The 16,281-nt window shown below is 36.2% G+C and overlaps 2 protein-coding genes across 3 annotated transcripts in view; one reads left to right on the top strand and one right to left on the bottom strand.

The window, feature by feature from the left end:
- Positions 1-8,010: 8,010 nt before the first annotated feature.
- LOC123557490 (uncharacterized) overlaps positions 8,011-16,281 on the bottom strand; it is a 40,707-nt gene continuing 32,436 nt past the window's right edge. For both annotated transcript variants that reach the window (XM_045348970.2, XM_045348971.2), the window contains exon 2: positions 8,011-10,275. In XM_045348970.2, the coding sequence (XP_045204905.2) occupies positions 8,286-10,175 (1,890 nt within the window). In that variant the 5' untranslated portion in view covers positions 10,176-10,275 and the 3' untranslated portion in view covers positions 8,011-8,285. The remainder of the gene's footprint in view (positions 10,276-16,281) is intronic.
- LOC123557491 (inverted formin-2-like) overlaps positions 12,769-16,281 on the top strand; it is an 83,704-nt gene continuing 80,191 nt past the window's right edge. Inside the window, exon 1 of the mRNA XM_053543806.1 lies at positions 12,769-12,924. The gene's annotated coding sequence lies outside the window, so the exon portion shown is untranslated. The remainder of the gene's footprint in view (positions 12,925-16,281) is intronic.

Raw genomic sequence — 16,281 nt, 5'->3', positions numbered from 1 at the left:
CAGGCTGATCTTGGTCTGCACTGGTCGCAAAGGCAGAATCACTTGCCACCAGCAGGCTAAAGGTTAAACGGAAAATGCATGTCATTGAATAAATCAAACGGTTATTTATACACTTGTTGATTTACGATAAAGCATTACTATGCCATCCTATACCGGATAGATTCCAGACATAATCACTAAATTTGATATTGATAAAGTACTTCAAATGTAATTATTCAAAAGAGGCTAGACATGTAACTATTGTATATAGTACGAAACTATGACAAACGAATATTGTAATTCTACTACTACGTACTGCCTTGCATTAAATCCTTTTAAACGCTTACATGTAAGAGCCTCAGAACATTTTAGATAATCAAATTCAAGCTTTTACGAAAATGTTTCGTATGGCATCTTATTTTCACAGACAAATATTCTTTATAATGAATGAGAAGTTATTTGGACAAATTCTATACTGCAATTGATGGAATTGTGGTGTTTTGATATTTATTTCAGTGTTTTACTCGCTCGGTTGACTCTTTGCGAGGTATAAATCAACTCGTTCTGACAATGTTTTCTCCTTGGGGACCACAAGATATATTATAATAAGTTTCACTTTTCGGCGAGCACCAAACAAAAACCATTCATCTTCCAACTCAGAAATGATTTTTTTAGTTATGTAATCAAAGTTGCCCCAAATGCATCAAATAGTTTTCGGCAACGTTACGTAAATTATAGTGAAGAACCAAAGTAAAAGATATCAGCTAGCGTGCAACGATGATATTTTCGTATACAGTGTAATTACAATTTTGATTTGTAAAATTAAGTTCATTCTTTCGCACAACTGCATACATTTTCTGATCTTTTCGAATTTTATTTTCATTTTATGTCAGTGCCTATTTACCTAGTAACAGAAACGATGTATTGTAGTGTTATAAAAGAAGACGACAAAACGTACGTGGAACATTTTTGCGATGTTGTTTCATTTAAGGATTGTCAACATTCTTTTTTTCTCGGAAATTCAAAGAATAATCCTTTTACTTGATGCCTGTGCTTTGTAAAAAGCGTGAGAGGATGTTTTTATTAAATTGGTAATGACAGAATCAGGATGATTAACCCTATAGCCTGGTTGACCTGCAGCATTATATGATAACTACCTGCAAGATGTAATATTAAGGACATTATATGTTTCGTGTTTTTACGTAATATACTATGAAGTTTACACAGTTTGTTCTTTCACATTCATTGGAGTAGGGTGGCTAGAGGGCGTGGACGGTAGCATGCATTTCCACTACCGTCCATGAACAGGCTCAATCAAACCGAGCCCGCAACATTTTCGTTTTTGTCGTGTTGAGCGACCTGTGAAGTTTCCACTTTCCTCTATTTTAAACAAGGTTTACAGTTAATTAAGTAAACAACTTTAAGCGCCAGAACATAAATGAAAGATATTTTATGCTTAAAAAGCTTCTAAGAAAAAGATACAAGATAAGAGGCTTTGTTCAGCGAATGACAGCATTAAACTAATGTTGACATGCGGTGTTTAAATCTCGTTCACAACCCATAAAACTGTTTACGATGATCGCCATTTATCCTTCCTAAGGGTAAAACATCTCACTGTTCATTATCTTGTTGTTAAAGAGACTGGAACATTTTGCTGATATCGTCAATTAACAGCACTGGGAATATCTTTAAAGGTCCATTACTTTATTTGTTGGGTTTAACGTCGCACCGACACAATTTTAGGTCATATGGCGACTTTCCAGCTTTAATGGTGGAGGAAGACCCCAGGTGCCCCTCCGTGCACTATGCCATCACGAGCGGGCACCTGGGTAGAACCACCGACCTTCCGTAAGCCAGCTGGATGGCTTCCTCACGTGAAGAATTCTACGCCCCAAATGAGGTTTCGGACCCACATCGATGAGGAGCAAAGGGTTTGAAGTCAACGACTCTAACCACTCGGCCACGGAGGCCCCTAAAGATCCATTACTAAAACCCGAACGAGTATTATATGAAAACCAGAGTTTGTAGCTGAGACTTCCTATTTACTGAAAATATGGCTCACTGCATCAGATCTGACCAAATAGTCATGAATATGTTCCAGAATAACTAACAAATAAACAAGAAATGTTGCCTATGTCAAACCGAAAGTATGTTTTCCGACTGCTTACGAACCCGTCGAGCATCTTCGGATTTTTTCGGAAGAATCCTCCGAAACGAGGCTATAATTTATAAATAGATGCAAAATATATTATATGCCCAAACGATAACGTGATTTTTACAAACTTAGCACATGGAATTCAACAATTTTGTAACTCACAAAACCTTCATGAAAATCATTCTTATAATACAGGTAATAAACAGCTATACTACAAGTTTGCGGAAGGACAATTCAGGCCCTTCCCGAATAAAAGTGTTTTTACAACTTCGTCTGCAAACGTTTTCAGTTAATCTCTTTTCAGTATAGTTTTAAGAATATAAATGAATAACTGTCTTACACTGCCGAAACAAAATGTGATTGAAATTTACCTAAATACACTGATTTATGTACATATGGCTACATTAATTTAATAAGATTTTAGACATTAAACACATTGTCTTGGCCTAATATATCACTGTTAATCACTGCGAAAAAGGGGTCAATATACGGGAGTGTACAGTCCCGTATATTTCGAAAATACGGGAGTATACGGGATGTATATTACAAATATACGGACCTAATATACGATCCCGTATTCGGAACATCTAGTATACGGGAAGCCCGTATATTTGTCATGCATATACGGGATCCCGTATACGCCGAATATACATAAATGTATATTTCCCGTATATATGCAATATACGAACTTTAAAAAAAATCCCTAGAAATGGTGTTTATTCGTGTCCTGCTTTAACGTTAGTTTCATTTTCATGTATTCGAAGGGTCTTGAGACCTTTTTTCACGTATACTTTCCGTATTTTAGAATATACGGAACACGTATACGGGCCTGTATATTCCGAATATACGTAGTATACGGATCCCGTATTTTTGTCATATACGGACTGTGATTGCATCTAATATACGGGGCATATACGGACTTGTATTTTCTAAAATACGGGCTTCGGATTTTTTCCGTATACGCATGGTATACGTAGTATACGGATCCCGTATTTTTGTCATATACGGACTGTGATTGCATCTAATATACGGGGCATATACGGACTTGTATTTTCTAATATACGGGCTTCGGATTTTTTCCGTATACGCATGATATACTAAGTATACGGATCCCGTACTTTTGTTATATACGGGGCATATACGAAACTGTACTTTTTGATATACGGGCTACGGACTAGTCCCGTATACGCATGGTATACGCAATATACAGATCCCGTACTTGTGTCATATACGGGGAAAATACGAAACTGTATTTTTTACTATACGGGCTACAGACTAGTCCCGTATATGCATGTTATACGAAGTATACGGATCCCGTACTTGTGTCATATACGGAATGTATTTGCATCTGATATACGGGGATATACGAACCTGTAGTTTCTGATATACGGGCCAGGTTTTTCCCCGTTTATGCAAGATATGCAGAGTATACAGATTCCATATTTGTGTCACATTTAGACTGAATTTGGTTTTCGTATTCGGGGAATTCACGGACCAGTATTTCTAAAAGATACATTTACCAGACTTTTCCCGTATATGCATGTGTAGCATACAAATCCCGTATTTTTCTTTTATGTGAACTGATTTTGTATATGGGCACATACTGAAAGATGACAAAATGAATGTCGGTGATACCTACAGCAGAATACAGTATGTTAGAAAAAAGCAAGACAAAGACAGGGTATGAGAAAAAAGTCATATTGTTATTAATTGGAGACATGTCAGATTAAACTAATATTTTATTCAACTTAAATACTTTTTGAATCAGTTTTTCAAACGGTTATGAATCATTTTCATTTCTTGTCCAAATGAAATAAGCAGAATTAAAATGTGAGTAATCAATAACATCAAGCATTTCTTAATATTATTGTGTTCATTTCTAATTGAAAAACTAGCAATTCGCACATTTAATTCTGCGCGGTTGACTCAACAAATCAGTTGAGTATCACTTCTTTTACTATTGTCTGTACATGTTTTCGTTATTCCTATGAATGCTGATTACCGCTCTAGGCTTTTCGATTTGCCGTCTTCTAAAAAGAGCAGTACACCCCTCCTAATGTCCGAAGATGTACTTTAAAAAGACGCATGTTGGTTCTGTACTGGAACACGATATGTAAGCAGGTTACAAATGATGAACCACATGGAAATATTCAGTTTCCTGATCTCAATAAGTGTAAGCTTTTATCTGTTGTTACGAATGTCACTGAGAACGAATGGCTCATCCGGGCTGTCTGTCTGCATCTGTTGATCAAACTAGTAGAAACTTCACACATAAGTATATTCTCTATCGTGAAAATAAATAGTCGTCCCGTTTTCTGATTCCAGTAAACAACTCTTGTGTCAACCTGGAATAAACAAAAAAAACACGCATTAAAAGTTATAAACAAGAGCACCGCCTTGCGGGTGCTGACGCTCATCTGATTTTTTTTGTGTAATAGAAATATTGTCCTACCCATGATTTTCTAAGTCCAAAAAGGGCCATCATTCTTGCAAAAAGCTGGACAGAGTTATGTTTCTTGATGTACAGTGTCCACTTATGATGGTGAAAAACTGTTGCAAGTTTTAAAGCAATAGCTTTGTTAGGTTATGAGAAAAGTTGACTTAAACATAATACTCAACCAAGAAAATGATTTTCTAAGTCCAAAAGGGGCAATAATTATTGCAAAAAGCAGGATGGAGTTATGTTGCTTGCTGTACAGGGTCAGCTTATGATGGTGAACAAGTGTTGCAAGTTTCAAAGCAATAGCTTTGATAGTTTAAGAGAAAAAGTTGACCTAAACAGAAAACTTAACCAAGAAATCTGATATTTTCTAAGTCCAAAAGGGGCCATAAATCTTGCAAAAAGCAGGACGGAGTTATGTTTCTTGCTGTACAGGGTCAACTTATGATGGTGAACAAGTATTGCAAGTTTTAAAGCAATAGCTTTGATAGTTTAGGATAAAAGCTGACCTAAACAAAAAACTTAACCAAGAAAACTGATTTTCTAAGTCCAAAAGGGGCAATAAATCTTGCAAAAAGCAAGATGGAGTTATGTTTCTTGATGTACAGGGTCTGCTTATGATGATGAACAAGTATTCCAAGTTTCAAAGCAATAGCTTTGATAGTTTAGGAGAAAAGTTGACCTAAACATAAAACTTAACCAAGAAATCTGATATTTTCTAAGTACAAAAGGGGCCATAAATCTTGCAAAAAGCAAATGGAGTTATGTTTCTTGCTATACAGGGTCAGCTTATGATAATTAATTTTAGACATAAATTTTGTACATTTCATATTTTTCGTGCAAGTTGTGTATAATTACCATCATGGAAATACAGTTATTTTGTCGCGCGTCTTTAAACGGATATTCGTTTGAAACAATTTTAAAATCAAGTAATCCCGAAGAATTTCCGATCGATTACGGAAAAACGATAAACATGAAAGTAGGACAAAATGACCCCCCCCCCCCCCATGTCAGATTAAGAAAATACAGAAACAAACATTTGTTTCTCTGTTCTTGTGTTGATTTCAAGGGAATATTGCACGGCTATCATAATGTTTAGTACTATATTACAAAATGTGTGGGTTATTTTTTTAAGATTTATGGACTTGTAAGAAAGTTAACAACAATTTGCAATTATTTGAGTCCACTGGGAGATATTTTAAACCCTTATTTTCCTTATTTGGTTGTCCAATAAAAATCCAGTTACGTCAGCTTACGAACATGTATAAACTTAATACACATATTATACTTTGTATAAGAAATGAATGGAATATAAGAAACTTTGGCTAAGATTGCTGCAGTATCCTAAAATCCATGAAATGCAGATGCTAAAACTTAAAATTACATTGAAATGAACGAAATAGGCCAGTTATTTATATTTTCAATTTTATGGGGAATAATTACAACTTTCTATAAACGAAATGTGAAATGTATATTTCTGACAGAGATCTAACACAATGAAATTAGTATTTTTGTTCATTAAATAAATCTCTAGCCGAATATGATCAAAATTACAAACATGTCATTTAGTTTGTTTGCTCTAGGCCAAATGCTCGCTTTTCATTAATTCTGAATAAATATATTTACTTTCTGAGACGATCTAGTTTTCTGAGCAATAATTGAAAAAAATGAATAAATCAAACAAAGCCAATCGTCGGTTCTGAGATCGAAGTTTGCGAATGGTACATGTATGCAGTTTTAAAGCAGTCATTCAAAAGGCTCTCCTCAAGATATCAGGCATGTACTCGTGTACTTTCCTTGGGTAGTACAAAACTGTGCAATAGCCACATTCCGGTATTTTTTACTCATAATCTGTAAAATTGTTTGATAAAGAGTGCATTTACTTATCGATGGAAGATAATAACAACGTTTCTGTTCTTCAAACAAAATTCGTTTAATATAAGCAGAAAAATAAGATGTGTTAAATTACTCTAATTTGGGTGACCGAATGATACCTAACATAAACGCAGCCAATATGATCTTTATTCAATTTACAAAATTAGATTGACCCTCTCTACAACGTCTTCATGGACTGTCGGTCATCTAATTATCATCCTATATTTTTTCTGTGGGTTACCCATCATTGATTATGTAAATACAAAAATGTAATTATGGGACTAGCAATTGGATTGGCTCTAAAAATTTAATAGCAAACTTTTGGTGCGAAAATGTTACTTGAAAAGACTTTCATGTTGAAACATTTGGTCAAATGCGGTTTTATAACGTGTTTGATGGCACAATGGCGTTATATATAAAACAGTGCTCAGGGTGAGCCATCAGTTTAATTTATACCAATTTATTTAGTTCGATTGTGATGAAAGCTTTAAGTTTATTTGAACCACTCCCGAGCTCACATTCTGAAAAAGTCAGTATGGGTGTAATTTGAAAAGTCGTGGTCATGACACCAGTGGGGCTGAGCGGCCGATACCTTACCAACTAGAACACGGCTCCACTTTTATGATCAGTCACTTTCCGTCGTATGTACCTCTGTCCACACTTCAGACGAGATCTTCCCTGAAAACGATTATTGAAAGTTGGTGAAACTTCGACGGACGATTTTGGGATGATCAACCAAATATCTTTAAACAGTTCCAAACAGATGCACATAGAAGCAGCCAGAGCTAATATAGGAAAAATCTTCACATGGCATTAACCCCAAGACAACCTACATGTACGATCTCAAAACCTAGATAGGTCGGGAAAAGTTCAGGTTCTTCAAAATGTCTCCAATATTATTTCAAACAAGTGGACATATGTCCGTGATAGTTACTGACAAGTTGTTATCAATGAACTGCAGCAACTTATTATAGAAACACACGACAAAGCCAGAGTACGGTCATGAAAAGAAACTGCCGAATAGTACACAATCTGAAAGAACTGTCCACAAATGGGTATTGGATTCATGTTTTGTCCTGGGTTTATTCATACTAGACTACCGGTCGTAGGCTTGTGGCTCAAGGGCCTGATGCAAAAAAGAAATGTGATGAATTTTACTGGATCAAACATTGCATATGGACTCAAGTGATTTATGCTTTTACTTTCAGCGTTGGGTCTTGGTGGAATGCTCTATGAGAAATCGAGAAACAAGTATCATGAACTGACCAGTAGGTTGACAGATATATCGGAGCATTGAACCAACTTAAAAAGGGTAAAGACGATATTGAACACTTTTTAAGACTGTAATTGTAAGAGTTACTGCCTTTCAAGGTACCATATTTCCCTACATAAATCAATCACAGGGAAAGCAGTGAGCAGTGGAAAATTTAAGGTTGTTACGAAGTAACATCGTAACATCGTGACACTTACTGTCGGCAGTAAAATCCACATTTCTTGTGGTGATGTTTAATTAACAACGTGTCAGCTGAGACCGTGACTACAGGTACAACATCGCAAACAATGAAATATGTACTCTTGTATTTAATCAATAAAAGAATAATACAAAATTGTAAGAAAAGTTTTAGAAGATAAAATTATATGTGAAAACAACTGCATTCAAAGTTATGTAGAAAGAAAACGCTTAGAAGAGCCAAAGTGACCATAATGTACAGGTGTTTGTGCAAATACGCTGCAAATGTTTATATTGAAATGAAAAGACGGTAGAGGTTACTGTTCAAGGGCAGTTTTCAGCAACTGTTTGGCTAAACAGAATAGACGACATAATGTCTACAAAGACTATGTTTTAATTTCAATCTCTTTAAATCTAAAAGATTGTATTTGATCCCACAGTCCTATGATGAGGGTCGCATCAGACTCTCGGTAAGACATTGTATGAGGACCGAACAACTGTTCCGTGTTCCTCAGGAGAGTACTGTGCTTCACACCTGTGTCCGTTATGACTTGAATCATCTCCTTATCTCCAAGGTTTGCAAACACATAATCGTCTTTGTCAACAATAATCTTAAACGACCAAGGATTTTGATAAACTGCGACGTTTGTCTGCATAGAATAACCGAAATTGGATGCACAGTAATCGTATATGATTTGTCCATTCTTTCTCGACAAACAAGTTACCGTAGGCTTCACGTCACCATCTGCAACGAATACCTTTTCTCCTTCGAAACTAACTGCCAGATATGAAGGCATTTCGAGCATGAATGCCGAGTCTTCCGACGCCGGTCCAATTATCTTCTTTGTGTGTCCGCGTTTATCCAAAACATGTATTTTACCATTTCCTGGGTTGTCGTGACACGAGATCAATATATCTTCTTTTGAAACTGCAACACCCCAGCACATTCGATCTGTTTCGATGGTCCTACCTTTGGTGATACCTTCGAATATGTCGGCATGGAGAAATTGCAATTTCTTCACAAAAGGTAGAGTAGCGACCACCCATTTGTCGTTTACGACAGCAACATCCCAAGGAGCTCCATTTAGCTCGAAATCATATTTACATTGAAAGTGGCGCTCTAGAAGTTTGACTTTGTAGTTATGTTTGTCGCAAATAACGAGCGTTCCATTGTCAAGAAAGGCTGATCCAGTTATTTCACAATCGTGTTTGTTATCGTCACCAGGCATACGAACAGAATGGACAAGTGTTTCAACCACCCTCATATTTTCTTTTTTCAGATTGCTCAGACTTATGTGAAATGCCTTTGGAATTGTCTTTACTTTGGTTTCTCCTAATGTAACTATTTTCTTCAGGCTTTCAACTACTTCTTGATCACGAATAATGTCAATTTCAGGAATATAGGCTTCTCTTTTTACATCTTTCAAAACCTTTTCATAGTCTGTTAATTTTCTTTTCGCTTTCGTGAACATAGCAAAGGTAGCTATGTTATCTTCAGTCTTCTTCACTTCAGTGACATTCTCAATCACACCGTTCAGTGTCTTCATTGCCTTTTCACACATTTCAACGTGATCTCTCATTATTTGAACCTCATTTCCATAAATCGTTTTCACTTCATTTTGTAACTCTTCTTCAAGTTTATCCAGTAGTGTGTTAAAGTCATCTCTTATGTCCTTTATAGCATTTCTACATTTGTCTCTCTCTTCTTCCAAATCAGTTAGGTCTTGTTTTCTTAGAACTAAGACATTCTTGAAATCTTCAACTACTGTTTTCATTTCTTGTTTCACCTTCTCAAACTCCCTCTTATCAATTTCAGTACTTCCAAAGAATTCTATAGAGACGACACTGTTGCAGATTTTATGCTTGAGTTCTTTGCAATCAAGACAAATGACGTCACCGTGATCTTTACAAAAATATTCGACGGGGTTGTTTTTATGATATTCGCATGTTGTCATGGACTTCTTCACCGGTTTAGGCATCAGAACACCATGAACTATTTTGTGGCTTCGTGTCGCCTGGAACTTTCGGTGAAATTTTTCACATTTTTCACATAGGTATTCTCTACAAACACGGCAAAACCCTTGCGCTTTACTTTCTTTATTTTCAAACTTACATGGGTCACATGTTCTCTTAATGAAATCAAGTTCCTCTTGTTTCGGTGCTTGTACACGTTTGACCACATGTTTATGTACCGGCTCCGGTCCCTGCTCGACGCTGTCGGTCTTTGTCGATAATGGTTCTGACTTTAAAGACGATGGTGTTGATATTGAAGTCATCTCAGACGATCCGTTTGTAGATGTTTAATTCGATCAGTGAGAAAATTTCTAACTCTTTGACCGTAAAAGCATTACTCTCATGACAGATTGTTATAGTAATCTGAAAAATAATTCAAGATGTATCCAAATTTATTCTAAAACAGAGTAAACCCATTATATGATCTTTATAAACTATTAAGATATTCCCTCTCTTTAGGTCGAATAGCTCTGAATCGCATAAAAAATGAAAAGAAAATCCAGCTTTGTTTTTGTTTAGTAGCTCGCCGTTGTAATATCATAGCGTTAGATATCCATTCTACAAATAGAAAACAATACATAAAAGGCTTCGGCTTTTATAAAAGCCATTAAGCGTAACAAAAACCAGTTTAACTTTTTTGTATTGTTTCTTTCTTAAGTTTCAACAAACTGGAGATAAGAGACCTTTACAATCGTATAAAAAGTGTATTGATTTATAAATCGAAATACTTAAATTATTTCGACATGAAATCTGCAACTTGTAGTATTAGCATATCGCCTTCTCTGTGCGACACTGATGAAACAGAATATGAAGAAATATATGCGGTTTTTTTTTTTTTTGTTTTTTTTTTCGTTGATGCGACAGTATTACACAAAGTCTGTGTGACGTGCGTATCATTTATAACATGGACTATCATCCATTCGCAAATAATCAGAAAAAAAACATCTAAGGTTATCTAGACAGTTTCAACAAGTCCTCTCTGATAACCAACAAATTGTATTTCTTTCCACACTCAACCGCATTGTGGAATAGCTTTGCAAGCTATATAGTTACCATACTTAAAAGGCGTATGTGGCAACCATCCAGTACTAGACCAAAAGCATCATGTTTTTATCTTTTTTTTTGTATATTTCATAATTATATGAGTTAGGGAAATGGCGCGAGAAACAAAACAGTTCCTGTGCGTATTTGGATGATTGCCGTGAACTACAAATTATTACAGATAAGTAATAGTACATTTTAAAACATTTACATATCGATTTTCCTTGTGAACAAAAATTATGAATGGGTCAAACGCTGTTCTACCTTATTTGACTATATGACTGGTACTTCTTAGGTACGTAAGTGTCAAGTTATCATCCTAGACCTATAAAATAGGACTGGGACGATTACTCGGTTATTCGAATCCGATTCGATTTCTATGTGAAACCGGTTTCAATTTTGCAAAACCGCTAATCGCTCCTAAACTATAAAAATCATGAATCATAATTTATCTTTAAATATTTCTTTGACCAGCACGTTTACCTGCAGTATATTTCCGCTAAAACACATCCCATAACACAATCAGAAGTCTCGGATTCGCCTGCCGTTATATATTTCAAATGAAATACACCAAAATATGACTTATTAATTTTCAAACTGCTTGCAAACGATAAAGTTTGAAAGTTCCTTATGAAGTCAGCTGCTGGAAGTACCTTGATACGGTCATCAGGAAGGAAAAGACCATTTTCAATATGGCGGCCGATTAACCGGTTCGATTCGATTTCATACAAATGATACACCGGTTTCAAAATTTTGAAATCGTCCCGGCCCTACTATAAAAAGAGACAAATATTAATGATATTTTAAGCACCTTTCTACCGTAATATATTATTTTCTACGATATTTTCGACCCGCAATTTCTTTATGAAATCAAGGTCAATTACAGAAATTAAATTTATTTTGAAATATTATTGTTACTGAAAAAATATGTACCGTATATACTCAGTTCCAAAAGAAAGTGTGCACTCTTTAAGTTTAAATATTTCAAAAAATTCCCCGACGTTTTTGTTTCATTTTTTCATACACAAACTCTCAGGTATAACTCAAAATCTAAAATGCACACTAATTTGTTTACGAACTGATTTAAATTTTGGTACCAAACATTATAAGTTTTCATGAAAATAACCGAGAAAAAATAACAGAAAACTAAGTGCACACTTTCTTTTGGAACTGAGTGTATGTTAAACAAATATTGGAATAAATCTCAAGGTTATACTGTACAAATATTATTTGTATACAGATGTTTCAGAACGAAAAAAATGTAGCATATTGCATAATGTATTAAAATGACTACGGCCGGAAGTGTATAATATTATGAAGTACCTTTCCTCGAAAGCAGGGACGGTATGTAAGGGCTACAAAAGCAGGATCGCGATTTCGATTCTAGATTGTTCCAAATATTAAGCGTTCTTTGGAAAAGGCGAACTGTTAAACGTCCGAGAGAAACGACATCCAGATTAAAATATAACCAGCATCTTTATATGGTTGAAGTGTTTGCGATTTCTATCTAAATTTAATCGTGTTATTGTCCGATTTAATATGACCTTTCCGATAAAGATTGCGTACCCACTATTAGTTTACTTAGGGGACTGTTTAATAAACTTCATCATACATGATGCTTCCTTATATGTAACATGTTCCCTAAACATTGATACGTGCTTTTCTTTTTTAACAAATAAATCCCGCTAACAACAGGTGTGTAACCCTTGCGTGCAAATTATCCAACTTTACCATCAGTTGTTCCCCTTGGGCTAGGTAATAACCATCCCAGTTGTTATTCTACACCTGATATTTACATTGTCAAAGTTTATGACGAGTGATAACTGATAAGACTTCAAAAATACGATTAAATATGTTTGAATACCGAATTACAGCAAATGTGCATAGATCATTGAGTCGGAATTTACATGCAAGCATGTAGGCGTGGATCTAGATCTGAAGAATACCTGCAAACTGTGAGAAATACATAAGGTAAATACATTTTTCTTTGCTCAAATGGGAGTAATAAACGGGCAAATACAGGTGTTTCATTATAAATAGTTTAGGTATTTCCTGTTGGCTTCATGTCAAAGGTTAAATGTTATCCTAATGGCTAGCATTTTTCAATTAAAAAAAAAACAATGATATAAAAATGTATATTATATACTGAGCAGAGGAGGTGGAAGATCTGTCTATTCATGCATGCGTGGTATATTACCTAGTAATTATGCATGAGAACCCACTCATTTATAAAGCAATTAAAGTGAAATACCGGGCGAAACCAAAGCGTTCCTATTGAATGTTCTATTTTGATGTTTTATTTGATAGCATTCATAAATAACTGATTCATGACGATTTTACTTGTCTATTTAATGAATAATTGGATTATCGTTCCTCAAAACCTAAATACATACGGGTAGGAAATTCCATGCGACAGAATAATGAAAATGGCTAATCCTATACGAATAGAATGATATAATTTGTTCTATTGAGGTAATACTTTTAAATATGCATTACCCTGGAGGCAGCGGCTTGAAAACACGTTTAAATTTGTAAAACATTGAATGATTTTTACAGATAACATTAAAATGGCCGATCTATTACATTCATGGTGATTTTTCAAATTGAAAAGCTTATAGAGGACTGAATCGCCATACTAACTGTTTATCGTATTTCATACAAGAACATTAATAGAAAAAATGCGAAATAAAATATAATGAAAAAAATAACGTATAATTTTTCAGTGGTACATTTTACATCGAGGGGAAATAATACGAACAAGACTGTTGGAAATGGTTGCAAAAGTTATTGTTAATGGCATAAAGCGTCTTCTTCATATATATCTTATCAGAATCTGATCACACTATCTGATTTGTGAAAATACATTGTGACTTACTTAAGTTTTGTATTTTATATCTGTCTAAGCAACAACAAAACTTGCGATCGATCTAGACCCATCATGACCCTCTTGTTTTAAGGTAAAACTCAGTTTATCGAGCATGCGACATATCATCTCGAGCGCACAACATCTTGTTTCGATCGCACGACATTTTAGCTGTGGTTGATTATCTGTAGCGCACAACATCAACACTGACGTGAAAAAGAAACGCCTCATTCAAACTCATTGTACACAATTTTGTAAACCGTGATGAACAATTCCATTCGCAAATCGGATGATTTAAAAGAATTGATTTGTTAGTTAGACTGTGTCAGTGAAATTCCCCTGACCATTTTATTGAAATTCAAGATTTGAAGTATAATGCGACCATACAATGCAATCGGTAGCGCGTGTGGCTACCTCTACTTGCAACCATAGAAGCAAGACGTCGACCCATATGATAAACCCGCTCCACTTACGTAGCAGATACCGTGGGATTCTGGCCCACTCCTGGTGGAGCGCTGCTGTCAGTTCCAGGACGTTGGCAGGCTGCGGTTAATGTCGACGTAACCTCCGTCCAAGGTAATCCCAGGCGTATTCAATCGGATTGCAGTCCGGTGAGCAGGCCGGTCAAGGCAAAACGTCAATGTTCCTCGTCTGTGACACGTGCAACGTGAGGTCGTGCGTTGTCAGGCTGAAAGACCATGTCTTGACGTTGACGGGATATAGGGCCTGACTGTGAGATTACCTTGGCACACTTGGAGTTGGGACTTAAACCTATGGCTGATGGCTGCCCAGACCATAACCCCAACTGTAAGGATTGTAATGCAGAGCGTAGCGTTTACGACGTCGTCTTTAGACACAGATACTCATCACTGAACACTACATTCTGCCAACGCTGAACGCGATGGTTGCGGACCCAAATTAGACGTTGGTGACGGTGACGTAGAGTAAGAACTAGACCACGGAAGGGCCTGCGGTGGATAATTTTCCGTTCTCTAAGCCGATTTCTCACCGTATGTCGACTTATCGGCCGTCCACGGTTACCTACCACTAAAAGTAACGTGGTTTCAGCCGTCACAAATCTGTCATGCAAATGACGATGACGTATGTAATTGTCTTGCCGTACTGACGTTACACGCGGTATACCCGAACGAGGCCTATATCGACAAGCTTTCTCGTGTCACTGACAAGTCGAACGAGACGCAGTATTGTCGAACGAGAGACGTAAAAATGTCTAGCGACTTTTATTTGCGTTCGCCAACATTCGAGCATGGCCCAAACTTGGGCCCTGTCTTTGAAATTTAGCCTCGGCATTATCAAAAACTGATTAATTGTCAGAAAATCTCTGAAAATATGGTCGTATGTCGATAAAGACATGTACCTATGTAAAATTCACTCAATAACATATGGTTAACAAACATGGGCTGCACGAGGAAATCGTGAATAGGTACATGAGTTTAACAATGGGCTAAATAACATTGTACGAGTTTCAGTTAGCTGTTTTAGTCAGAGTACAAGTACATTTGTGACATTGCCCACCAACTTTAAACTATGTAACGAAAATAACGCCAACATTCGATGAGGCGTTTCTTTATCTCGTCAGTGTAATTCCGATCTCACGAATCTTACCTCGAATGCTCGACATTCATATTTTCTTGAGCACACGACAAAATAGGTAGATCGCTCCAGATAACTAATCTAGAAAATAAGTACTTGTCCTATTATACCACCTTGTGTTTTCGTTCAATCTTATAGAGTTTTTATATGTTTTGGTTAAAATCCAGAAACGCAAGAAAAACGCGTACACGTCCAAAGTGATGGGTAACTTATGTACAAAACAATGGTAATGGGCTACTTATATCCTTTCCGCGACCGTAACGTAATAAAACGTATTAGCATCTGGTGGCCCTTTCACGCTTCCGTAGAATCAACATGAAACAACACAAAATTCATTTTGAAAATATCTCTGAAATGTCTATGTCTGCAGCTCTCAAATACGGAAATATCTGACATCCGAGAGCGCTACATCCGAGGCATATACTGACACTTTTAGACAACATCAACATGGACTTTTTGAACTAGTTGATGAAGTTCCAAAAATCTCCATATGCCTTTTCTCCGTTACTTACACCGTGGGATTGTGTTTATTCCGATTGCAAATATTTTTTCATAGATGAAATGCTGACATGTCTTGCTAAAATCCAGATATTTTCAAATTGTTAGAAAGTGCTGAAAACTGACTCCCCATTAGCAAAAATAAAAAAGAAGTCCACGCGCATACATTTAGACGGGGTGAACCCTTGGCGTTACCACGGCTATTGGTATCAAAGCCTGTGTAATTCACTTTCTTTACTTCCGGGAGGCGAGATTGTATAGAAATGTGCTGGCCGTCCTAAGGATATATAGCCCGCTTTGCTGCAATGTCTAAGACTGATTTTGCTGAAGAATCTTGAAGAAAAGATAACAGC

The sequence above is a fragment of the Mercenaria mercenaria genome, chromosome 5 (genome assembly GCF_021730395.1).
Source record: "Mercenaria mercenaria strain notata chromosome 5, MADL_Memer_1, whole genome shotgun sequence".
In the NCBI taxonomy this organism is placed as follows: Eukaryota; Metazoa; Mollusca; class Bivalvia; order Venerida; family Veneridae; genus Mercenaria; species Mercenaria mercenaria.
The sequence above is the reverse complement of the archived record's forward strand: the minus strand, read 5'-3'. Positions and strand labels throughout refer to the sequence as shown.